General features: G+C 37.0%; 1 protein-coding gene across 2 annotated transcripts in view; it reads left to right on the top strand.

The window, feature by feature from the left end:
• Positions 1-12533, top strand: part of LOC121859436 (cytosolic carboxypeptidase 1-like) — a 28017-nt gene extending 15484 nt beyond the window's left edge. The window contains exons 2-7 of one of the 2 annotated variants that reach the window (XR_006087642.1): positions 2640-2727; positions 3243-3404; positions 4192-4368; positions 5012-5130; positions 5899-6010; positions 11809-11937. Coding sequence is in view for 1 of the 2 variants with exons in the window: in XM_042356239.1 (XP_042212173.1) it covers positions 2640-2727; positions 3243-3404; positions 4192-4368; positions 5012-5130; positions 11809-11947 (685 nt within the window). In the remaining variant the exon portion in view is untranslated. Of the gene's footprint in view, positions 1-2639; positions 2728-3242; positions 3405-4191; positions 4369-5011; positions 5131-5898; positions 6011-11808 lie in introns of both variants that reach the window. The other variant, XM_042356239.1, reaches the window with a different exon arrangement.
• The last annotated feature ends 331 nt before the right edge of the window (positions 12534-12864 follow it).

Genomic DNA, 12864 nt, shown 5'->3' with positions numbered 1-12864 from the left:
ATACTGGGATACGTGTTAACATAGGTAGTGACAGCAGCTATACATACGGTGCTGTTCTTGTTTGGTTAAGCCCTGTGGTGATGGTTGTTTGTGTCGTTTGGTTGATTTGTTTTTGTCTACAAGGTGACAAGTGCGTCCTAGCCTAACCTAACACAACACAACCTAACCTCTTTTATTTCTTCATTATCCTCTTATTTTTTTCGTTCTCTTGCCTCTTCTCTTTCGTCCTTCCTCCTCTTCCCCCTCCTCCTCCTCGTCCCTTGCATAGCCCCTAACCACTGCCACTCCCCATCCCCCCGCCAGTAGAAACACCCCTTGCCCACTCCCTCTCTCACTCCCTAAACTCCTACCGTGCCCACAACCCCCATGTTCACCCCCCCCGACACACACACACGGGGCAGCGGAAGTAACGGGTACCTTAATAGGATGCCCAGAGCGTTGGGTTTTCCCAAGCAGCCTCTCACTCGCCTCTCCCTCATCTCTCACTCGCCTCTCCCTCACCTCTCACTCTCCTCTCCCGCACCTCTCACTCGCCTCTCCCTCACCTCTCACTCGCCTCTCCCTCACTTCTCACTCGCCTCTCCCGCACCTCTCACTCGCCTCTCCCGCACCTCTCCCTCGCCTCTCCCTCCTGCCTCTCTCCGCCTCTCTCACCTCGCCTCTCCCCTCACCTGCCTCTCCCTCACCTCTCACCCCGCCTTCTTCCTCCCTTCCCTCTATCCTCCACCGCTTTTCCTCTCTTTCTTACTCCGTTCTCCCTCCTCCTCCTCTTTCTCTCCCTCTCTACTTATCTTCCGTCCTGTCTCTTCTCTCTCCCCTCTTCCTTCCTCTCTCCCCTCTTTCCTCCTCTTCCATTCTCCCTCCCCCTCTTCTCCTTCTTCTCTTCCTCTTCCCCCTTTCTTCCTACCTACTGCTAATTTAGGTTCAGTGGTTCGAAAGAGAGAAAGTGAGAGTGAGTGAGTGAATGATTGAGTGTATGTAATCCCTTTGTTTACATTAATACCATGGGCCCTGACAGGTGACCTTGTGTGTGTGTGTGTGTGTGTGTGTGTGTGTGTGTGTGGAAGCGGTTATTAAAAAAAAAAGCATTAGAACTGGATCAATTCCTTGCAGCCTATACTCGTATAAGCGAATACAAAAGAAGGAAAGAGTACAGTAATGTTGAGTTAGATACAGGTAATTACATTTAAAGACGAGGATGTAAAAGGCACGCAGGACAAGATCATAAAGGTAGGAACAGTTTCAGGGTTGAGAGGAGGGGGAGACGGTCAGCCAAGGTCAGCGTGTTTCTCCCAGTACAGGATGGACACGGATGTTGACATGACACACTAAAAGAATGAAACTGTTATTTTGTTATTTGTTGGTAAATCATAATTGGGGGGTCACAAATCATTTATATTTCTTTAGTGATAAGGACAAAGTGTCAGAATTCGAATTTTGGATTATTTGTGGTCGCTGGAAAGATTTTTATTGCAGTATTATTATTTATATACTGTACTTCATAAAACAATAATGAAGTTTTTCTTATATGTAAGTTATTTAGATTTGCTGATTTACTTTCTTCACAGACACACTACATATGTATGGTAATTTCAGTGCCCGATAGCTGGAGTATGGTGTGAGTGTAGGAATTTCCTGAGTAATACTGTACTGAAACTCGTCCTTTGTGTTGGCAGTGTCATGGGTAGAGTAAGGGTATGCCAACTTGAAATTAATTTGCCTGAGTTTTGTGCAGTTTTTGTTACAGGTCAAACAATTAAGACACCTATATTATGGCCTAATAGCTTCAGAATTTGTTTTTCCTGTATTAAAATTGCTAAATAAAGTAAAAATAAATAAATAAATCACGAGACTTGCTAAACATTAAAAGATGTACTGTGCTTCAGGGAACCAACACCCTTGAGAGGCTCGGCAGGGTGGTGTAGGTCAGGGCCACACATAAGTTATCATCTACCTATGTCACTTGGGTCTTCACTGTGTCTTGATCACTTCATTTGGCTACCGCGTTTATATGCCTAATGGTGATATGGTACTCAATCCTTGGGATAATTCTCGGCTCTGTATTTAGTGTTTAATGAGTGGTAGCTCTGGCTGGGTTGGCAAGAAGAATACTCTCCCCTCCTCCCTCACACATTCCATCCACGTTGTTTTTTCTTGCAACAAAGCGAGGCAAGAAACCTAGTTCGTGGAAGCAGTAACCTTGGGTGCGTGCCTCCGTTTTTTCATCAGGGCATCTTGTGAATGCAATAATTTGACCTTGTGGATTTTGATGAAAACATGTCATGTTGATGGAACCCTACAATATCTTGAACTCATTCGACAATCAGTGTACTCCCACAGTACAGTATTAGGAGGCAATGACGTGTTCCGTTTCTTGGGCGACAGACAACCCTAATCTTTCGCGAGAATTGACCGTAGGCTAATTCCCGTAAAAAATTAAAAATAAAAAGATTTCGTTTGCAGGAAAATAGTATTTACTTTATTGCCCATGTAATAATTTCGACGGTTTTCTCCGAATCTTTTACGGGTATCAAGTATTACATTATTATTGCCGTAGTATTATTGTTGTTTTGTTGTAGATGTGATATAGAATAATATACTGTAATATTAATGCAGTGTTTCCCTCCGTTTCTTGACAGTCAGCGGTGTGGCTTGACAGATGAAGACCTTAACCGTCGATGGCGGGCCCCTGACCCCACCCTCCACCCAACCATTTACCATGCTAAGGTATGGTATGTGTGAGAGAGAAAACTAACAGTAAGAACACTGGCTTTGGAATACAAAAACATAGAACATATTTAACCCTCTTAACATACTTTTTTTTAATTCTGATATTTCATATTTATTTATACCCAAATTCGTGTGTTGTACAGTATATCTGTCTTCGCCTTTCATCTACTGCCACTTATCCTATGTGTGTGAGTGTGTGTGCTTGCTGCTCATGCATTAATGTGTCCTGGAGATGAAGTTGTGTTATATCCACATGTTCCATAGGTAGTCATTATTATTATTATTATTATTATTATTACAGATATATTTCTTTACAGTCGTTGTTTTGTAGTAGCCCTTGCTTTATGGTGATGTGAAGCCAATTAGTCCCAGAATCCCACTGAGAGATTTTTTAATAAATAAAAAGTTTGGGACATAATCAGAAGTGTGTTGTCAGATCTCTTCAGCAAGGCCTTTCCTTACCAGTTAAAGAAGGATTACTGTACTGTATCATAGTTCACCTCTTTCCACAGTCGCTGCTAGAATACCTGACAACAGTAGTAAAGCTGAAGGTCCGTGTGTTCTGCGATTTCCACGGTCACTCCCGCCAAAAGAACGTCTTCATGTACGGCTGTTCTCGCCTCCAGTCCTGGTGGCCGGGTGACAGGGATCTCCCTGATAGTCCTGACTTTATGGTGCGTGGGAATTACTGTACTGGCTTAAGCCTGAAGGTCGTGTGTTTATTTACGTAATTTCAGTTTTATTAGTCAATTTTTACTATTTAATTATAAATTCATTGTAAGAAAAGATTTTATGAGAAGCTTTTAAGGTCTTTTTGACATTTTTTAATCACTGTTGAACAATGGTAAGGGGTAACCTAGTAAAAGTATTGTATATTCCAGGGTAAATAGTGCCGTGAGTAAGCGCTAATATATACTGTACAACACAACACAGTACAGTATACATAAACATGCACGCATTATGTATATAAGAAGTATGTACTGTACTTTATCCTATTTCTCACAATTTGAAGGGTGGCATTACCCATACCCGAAGAGTTACTCGAGACCAGGGTAATCTGTTCACCTCTCCACGTGTCGCTGCCGAACATTATTAATACTTTAAGTGAGGTTCAATTCAGATGTTTGTAGAGTATTGGTAGAGTTCAATAACGATAGCACAAAATATTACTGTGGCGTGGGATGGTTTTATTGTTTTCATAGTGTAAATCCTGTATAGTTTATTGGTTATGGGGTAGTTATGAGTGCAGTGTAGTGGTTATTATGTAGTTATGGTGGTTGTATAGTGGGTATGGTGTAGATGTTAGTGAATTGGTTATAGTGTAGGTGTGCTTGTAATGATTATAATGTAGGTACAGTGTAATGGCAGTGTTACAGTGGGGGTGTAGTGTTGCAATGTAGGTACAATGTAATGGTGTTGGTGTAGTGTCAAGTGAACTAACCTTAGTATAAACACTTTCAGCTTTTGCCACAACTCGCTCAAAACTGTATGGGGACATTTTCCCTGCGTGACTGCCACTTCTTAATAGAGCGAGCGAGGGAGGCCACAGCTCGTGTGGCCGTGTGGAGGCAGTTTGACATTCCCATGTCTTACACAATGGAGGCATCTACCTGCGGCTGTGATCAAGGTCCATATAAAGTTAGTACCAGTTTTCTCTTTCTATCAATCAATCTTTACTCCATTTTCCAAGTGAACAGCTAATTACAAAAGGACCAAGAACTAAAATAATTTATTTGTATTATTTACTGTATAGTATTCACAATTAAGTGTGTTGTTTTGAGTCGAATTTTACACACACACACACACACACACACACACACACACACACACACACACACACACACACACACACACACACACACACACACACACACACACACACACACACACACACACACACACACACACACACACACACACACACACACACACACACACACACACACACACACACACACACACACACACACACTTTAAAGTTGATTTTTAGGTGACACCAATGACGTTACAGGTCTCAGGCTCAGTTTTCTCATGAAAGAGAATTTATTTCTGGAAATAATGAATCATACTCTGTGGTTATGTCTCCCATCAAATGGTGCTAAATTAATGAAAGGGGAATTTTTTTTAATTCTTTTTATCCTACAAAACCAACTGTTAAAATTATTTGCTGCTAAAAATTACAATCTTTTTCTCATAGACCTATCTATATGAAACAATAAAAAAAAGTATTGATAAAATAAATACTGTACTGTATTAGTAATGCATTACTATTCACTTTCAGAACAACCACCTTAGCACAAAACAATTATTAGAGTCAGGTGAAGGCTTCTGTCTTGCCCTCTCTTATCTTGTCTCTGCCCCAGAAGCTGTCAACTCTCAGCTCAAACTCAATTCAGACAGGTATAGTCTTTCCTTCCATTATGTTGTTGTTTGGTATAATTGGCTTTATTGCTTTTAATGTTGCTTTTGCATTATGTGTTACATTACTGGTAGTGCATATAGATACCTTTCTGTTGGAATAAGTAAGTTAATTATAAAAATTTTAAGAGATGAATTGCAGGAGTTTTTCTCTTGACATTTGTAAAAAAAAAATTATAAAATTTGGAAGAAATTCCTTTTTTTTATGTGAATATGCTGTATTGACCTGAGCTTCCTGTTTTAGAAAAGTAATAGTTTTATAAGAGTTTTTTCCAATCTGATTTAGACATAATCACTTTGATTAGTTTTTCGTAAGACATAAGATGAAAATGTAGTCATGCCATTAATTTGTTTTTTCTTCTGTTTTAACCTGTGGGTGCTATTCTTCTCTTTAATTCTGTTCTATGTTATGAGACACAATTTCTCTTACCAAAGATATAAATATAATTACTTATAACTTGATGTATGTTGTAGCCATTTCAGTACTACATTATTAGTGTTGCTGTGCCATGTGTGTACTGTATTCTAGATACAGTAAACTGTATTTATTGAAAGTAACATTTCAATACATGTTTAAGTTTTTATCTGTTAAAATTTTAACAGATGGTATGCATTGTTTCAAGTGTCTCAATTGCATTTTTTTCTTCAATCTTCAGCACTTCAGTAACTGCACTGTAAGTTGTATTGTGATGCCAGACAGACTAAAGCATGAAGGATTAACTTAGCATCTGGTAATGTCTTTTCTCCTAGTGATGATGATGAAGCTGACTGTGGTAGTGATAGTGATGATGAGTAGGTGGTGGTCAGGTCAAGCCTAGTGCAGAGACCAGCTTGGAGAAGTGGTCTTCTCTGCTTTCTCCAGGTAAAACTCTGAGGGAGGGAGGGCAGGGTTGTGGTGAAAGAGTGCACAGAATCCCTTGATCCAAAACAGCAGATTGAGCAATAGATTTGAAGCCTTTAAAGACCTAAAGTTTTCATGGCCTGTTTGTGCTCAGTGATACATGAAGAGTACTCTCAACCCTTTCCATTCAAAATCAGTTCTGTTTTTATTTGTGAACACCTACACAGGAAATGTTTGGCTATATGTCACATAATTTACTCATTATTACATACAGTATTTGTTTTAATTATATAGCTTTCTTGTCTAAAGTAGTAATTTATTTACTGTGGAGCTCAGATAATCTAAAGGGAAATCTCATTTTTATTAAGTGGCTCGTGACCAAATTCATTCTTCCGGACATTTAGAAGGAGTTTCCTTAAAATCAATATTGAGTAGTGTACCCTAAGAAATACATACACTAGTACAGTACAGTATAGTGAAATGCCCCCCCTCAAAAATTATATATATATATATATATATATATATATATATATATATATATATATATATATATATATATATATATATATATATATATATATATATATATATATATATATATATATATATATATATATATATATATATATATATATATACAGTGGGGTATATACTATAACGAATGGATCCTACTACGAATATTCCTATAACGAACGGTTTTACCTATAAAATTGAGAATGCTATAACGAATGAAACTCCTACAACGAACATTATTTTTTAAATTTTTTTTTTTTTTTACTAATTTATTGTTTTTTTTATTACAAGTATTAATTATATTCTTTATTTCAGGGGTTTAGATGCATATTTATGCACTTTTTTACAATTTTTACAATTTTATATTACGTATATTTTTCAGTGTTAAGTGGTTGTATTTGGGGGCCTGGAACGGATTAATCCTATAACGAACGAATGCTATAACGAACAAGGTTCTAGAACCAATTAGATTCGTTATAGCATACCCCACTGTATATATATATATATATATATGAATAACCTTGAAAAATGAATATGAAGGCTTTTTTTATTAACAAATATATACAGGATACAATTGTGTAATTACAGTACAGTAATAAAAATAATACACAATGACTGTACACCATACAGATATCTGATCTGCCTCCGTCTCCATGTGTCCTAACTTATAACCCACAAACTTATTTTTCATATTAATTACTGCTAAGGTTTTAGTTATAATATTAAAAACTCAAACAAAATCATGTTTACTGTAGAAACATCGTAAATGCAAGAGGTGGGAAATGGTGGTGTTGGTGGGTGTGGGAGAATGTCATTCCTGAAATTTACTTAATATTTTGTCAATGAATCAAGTAAAACATATCTGTATCATTAAAGATTGAAGAATAACTATGGAAAATTATGTATATACACTGTAAATATATCCTTGCAGCGGTTAAAATTTATTTAATTTTGTGCAGTGGCCAATTGGATGCTAGAATTCAAATTTTATCAATCAGTCACTCTCATTGTCATGATTGGTAATATAATTTTGTAACAATCAGAATGGGATGCTCCCTCCCCATCTTCCCACCACAAACCAAGGTACTGGCATGCATTTGACCCTGATGCTGTACCAAGAGCCTCAGGGTGACCCACCATGACTAGCTTCAGGGATGCCCTTCCATGTGTGACATGGCACTAAGCCTGGCCACTGTATTATGTGCTTGATTGTGGAGCAGCTTCTCAGGGTGCTAGCCTTGAGTTTTGGTTCCTGAATTATTAGGGGGAAGTGCACTTGTGAAATGCTCACCTGGTACCCTCTCTGCAAGTACAGGTTCCCTCTGTACATCATAATCCAGAGTAAGGGCTACAACACAAAAGGCAGCTCTCAAAAGAACATTGCATATGTTTATTCATGTAATTTACACATACGTCATTGTATCATAAACAGTTATTTGTTTTCTTAAAACATAATAATCTGGCAACACTTTTTTTTTTGCCCGGTTTTTTAATGAGGCATGCACCTTGGCTTTCTTAGCAGATCAGGTCATTGTGAGAAAAGAAAAGGTAAAGGATCAGCTCAACTGTGACATCATGATGTGGTGTCAGGTCAAGCTCACACACACACACACACACAGAGCACCCCCCCCTTCACCTTGCTGGTTGATGGAATTCACTGATTAAACGTGCATGGGGAGGTAGGAGTCATGTAGCAATAACTTCTCCACCAAGCCAGTGTCGGGCACACACACATGAAAAATCACTTGTCCAGCCCCTAGTCCGGGCACGTCTGTGTTGCCTTCTACTCTTGTTTCAAAAGTGCTGTCTTTAGGGACTCAGTTGTGACAGCAAAGTGTGAATAATTAGGACATTACTGTACTTCCAGTCACAAAGATCACACATATGATGCATTTGCTTAGTTTTGAACTCGCCCATTAATTGTGATTTCAGGTTAAACATACCGGATATTTTTAATGCAGTACCGTACTGTATATTAATAAAACTTAACCTGAATTGTAACTTTTATTTTTTGTATGTAAATTGAGATATAGGACTTAGACACACTTTCTCTTTTATTTGGTGGAGGAGGGTGGGGGTATACACTGGATCTTTGTTAATCAGGGATTGCCTGTATGTATCAAGCAATCATAAATATACCTGAGGTTGTGAATGACATAAGTTTATAGTTTTTTCATACTGAACTGTTTTGAAAATTGCTTAGATACCAAATGATCAGTATCATGTGTTGTTGCAGCTTGAAGTTTTATTATAAATGTACAGTGTATTTTGTAGGGTAGCCTTTGATTACCTCAGAATTATAACCCTACCTTGTCAACTATTCCCACCCTGTGAGTTTGCAGTAGGAATATCATCCAGCCATAAAACTTTGCTTCAACATGCCTGATGGAAACCAGAGCTTTGCCCATCCATCTCTTAGTTTTGGGCATTTTCTAGTCTGGCACCATGGGTTTGTTGTGGTGAGCAGGGAAGACAACCCATTTTGGTTTTACCCAATAACTGCCATCAGGTAATCATGGCTAACCTACATAAGCGTGGAAAATGGCCATAAAATGATGATAATTTTGAAACTTGTAACATCAAAAATTAATTCAAATAGAACGCAGTCCACTTGAAATAATAACATAAGAGTTGTTCACCAAGTGTGGTAAAACTAACAGGTTCTGTCAATAATATTTTTGAAGTTACATTACAGTATTAATTTTTATAATAGATCAGATAATTGAGGGACCCCCTGTACATATATGATCAATGATTGGGGCTTGTACTGAGCTTCTTTGTAATCAGTGAATCTTGGCTGACTTGGAAAGTGAAGAATGTAAATTCCAGCATCTGTGCATCCTATGAACAATTTGTCCAACATTAAGATTATGTGATGGCCAAACATTATGCACCCATACATATGTATTCAGCCTTAACGCCTGTAAGAGATGAACGGAAAGGGTTAAAGAGTTTACTGTAACTCCAAAATATTCCCCCCAAACTCACATCAGTGTGACATTGATAGTTTTATTAATCTCGTGTGGTCGCTAGTTAGCAGAACCTTACTTGCAGTTGCGAGTTAGAATTTAAAGGCATGGACAGGCTGAACCCCCTGCATTAAAGGTGATCCTCCCACTCAGATATGTTGTAAATCTTTCCCTTTATTAAAACTTTGCTTCCCTGCCATACTTTTCTCCCTCTGCTGTAGTTCTGCTGCTCCGCTGTAGGGTAGTACAGTACAGTATTTGATCTATCCATCTATTAAGTTTACACCATTCCCACTTTACTTGATTTATTTTTTTCCTCTTTGCTCTTGATTTTCTTTGTAAAACAAATTTTCTTGGTTATTTTACCTTCATTCTGTCATTCTTATTGGATTCTTTGTCTTACTAAGTATGTCCAGGATTTTATCACATGCATCAGTTTCATTCACAATAGTGTATACATTACTGTACAGTATTCCCCTAATTGTAATGTTATTCTTGATCCTAATATCCTTATTGGTAATATTCATTGTATCAGCTCCCATTTTTACTTGTAAAAAATTTACATCACATGCAGAAGAACTTATCAAGACTCACTAAGGCAAAATAATTTTTTTTACATTTTCAGCCCTCATAACTAACACACTGCAGTACTCAGTGGTTGGGTTTAACAACAAAACACACACACACACACACACACACACTCTCACTGTCATTTGTTCTTTCTAGCTGCCATGTCTCATGTGTTGTTATAATATCCTCCTTACATCTTTTTTGTGCAATTTAATCCATCATCAATCTGTCTCCTAAGTTTTGACATCTTGTTCTCACATGGTCCCTGAAGGAGGGCCAGCTGAAACATCTTCCCAAAGCATATTGTACAATGACCATTGAGGTGGTGTTTTTTAAGTTATATATCAAGCATTACTATGAAACATGATTACTGAACACACCTGGATGCTTCTTCTTGACACAATTACCCTGTACTCTAGGTGCTGGATGTGTGGACTTATGTGGCAATATCGATAATACATATCTAGACTACCAAGGTTATTGACTGCATACCGCATGACAGGTTGAAAATTAAACTGGAAGGGTACAGAATTCGGAGGAGCAACCTGGATCAGAGACTTTCTTCACGACCGCAAGCAGTGTGTGGTGATTAATGGCACGAAATTGTCATGTGCACCCGTGACATGTTGGGTACCGCAGGGCAGTATAATGGGACTGTTGCTGTTTGTTTGTTTCATAAACAATATGCCAGAAGCTATACAGTCCTTCATTCAGATGTTTGTGGACGATGCCAAGTTATCCAAGGAAATTAAGACCGAAATGGACTGCAAAGCATAGTACAGTATATAGACTGTAAGAGGTGTTACATAAAAATGCAGTTGCTGTAGTGGTGTGGGGGAGGTGCTGTGGTCGTGGCAGCGGTGGAGATCGTCTTCTAAGGTGTGATCAGAGCAGTCCTGAGATATCAAAACAGCATTGAAGAAGTTTACTTATTTAAAATGGTAGTATGGCAGTGGGGAGCCTTACAGTTTTACCTCTGAGGCAGGGTCCCCCCTCAAGCCATTTCCTGACATCCAGCACCCAAACTTGTCCACCAATCAGCTCCACTATTACGAGACTGCTGCTCATTCATTCATAAATATTGTATAGTATTGCAAACAGCCACATGTATGCAAACATCACCACAGGGGATAAAGAAACTCTTGGAAGCAATTGTTGCAACAAAATTAATTATTTTACTTTGAGCCAAATTTTAGAAGGGTAGAATTGTAACTGAAAAAAAATTAACACTGTACAGAGTTTGTATTGTATTTATGCAAATTTTCATGTTTACAAACAAAGGTCTCATGTTTTACTTATATATAACTGTTAGGGTTATGGCACCATGGTCTTAAATTTACCATATTTCAATAACGGAAGTATATATTCACTTTATAATTTTAACACATTTTACTATTTGAGCAAAAAGGGGGAGCTTTCTCAGATGTGTAAATTATTGAAATACATAAGTATGTACTTTTTTTCCACTACTGTGCTTATTTTCCTGGACGACACCTGTTACAGAGTGGAGTGAAGAATTATGCTGTGTGAAATGTGGCTTTTGCTTCCACATACTGTACCTGCATTAACACAAATGATACTAGATGTTTTATTGGTTGACATAGTTAATACTTTAATTGCAAATTCACTTTTTTTCCCTTGACTATTATGCAGCTTCACAGATTTACAAAAAGTACCATACCTCTGACTTACACATTTGAAATTAAATTAATATCTCCTACATTAATCTTTTCTTCTTATATATTCATGAGTTTTATTTGTTCTCAGGATTGACTGTCGCTTCAGAGTGGTATCTGAGAGAAACCTTGGAGATTTTTCTCACGAAGTTGTCTTCTGGAGCGGAGATTTGGACGACGACCTCGACTCTGATGATGACCTTGACCTGGATCTTTATGGTCCTATGTAGTTCTTTCCCTCCACTAGTGTTGGACTTATCTAAACCACTAGAGATAGATCCAAGTAGATATTTTGTTGATGTTTTCATGTAGATTTTTTTATTAATGTTTACTATGGTATTTCTTATTTTTGGTAACTGAACACAAGGTGGGCTTACCGGCACCACTCCCCAGTACTAGTGAGGGGGACTGTGTTAAGCCCTGAGCAGAATGCCTGCATCCTTGACTTGAAAATGAGAGCGAATGAGGGTAGAATTTATATTCTTCATTCCGACTACTCAGCATCATTCAGGAAAGAGTTTGTGATATCATTAAAAGAATTAATTACTGACTTGTTAAAAATACTGTACTATAATTGCACGAAATCTTTTGCTCCCAAGGAAGTCATTTGACAGGTAATATATATATTTTGTCAATTGTTAATGTTTACATAGTTTATATACTGTATTTATGAAAATATCCGTTTGTTTTGATTAAGAAAAAATGGGATGCAGCTCTGCATAATGGATTTTTATTATTAAAGTACTCAAGTGACATGTTTTACACTTTCTTGTTGAATATGGAGCAAAATTTTATAATTAAATTATTTATCAACAATAGTGCTTTGAAAATCCAGTAATTCAAATTAAAACTTCTTTTATTTTTCAATGTCAATGTTTAATGTGCGACATACAAAATTGGTAATCCTATCTATTAAAACAAACTGAATTTCAATGTTCAATTGTTAGTTTCCTATTTCCCAACACCTGAAAAAAAAATTATATTTATATATACTGTATATATATATATATATATATATATATATATATATATATATATATATATATATATATATATATATATATATATATATATATATATATATATATATATATATATATATATATATATATATATATATATATATATATATATATATATCATTTTT

The sequence above is a fragment of the Homarus americanus genome, unplaced genomic scaffold (assembly GCF_018991925.1).
Source record: "Homarus americanus isolate GMGI-L3 unplaced genomic scaffold, GMGI_Hamer_2.0 scaffold7626, whole genome shotgun sequence".
NCBI classification, from domain to species: domain Eukaryota; kingdom Metazoa; phylum Arthropoda; class Malacostraca; order Decapoda; family Nephropidae; genus Homarus; species Homarus americanus.
This window is presented reverse-complemented; position numbering and strand designations above follow the sequence as displayed.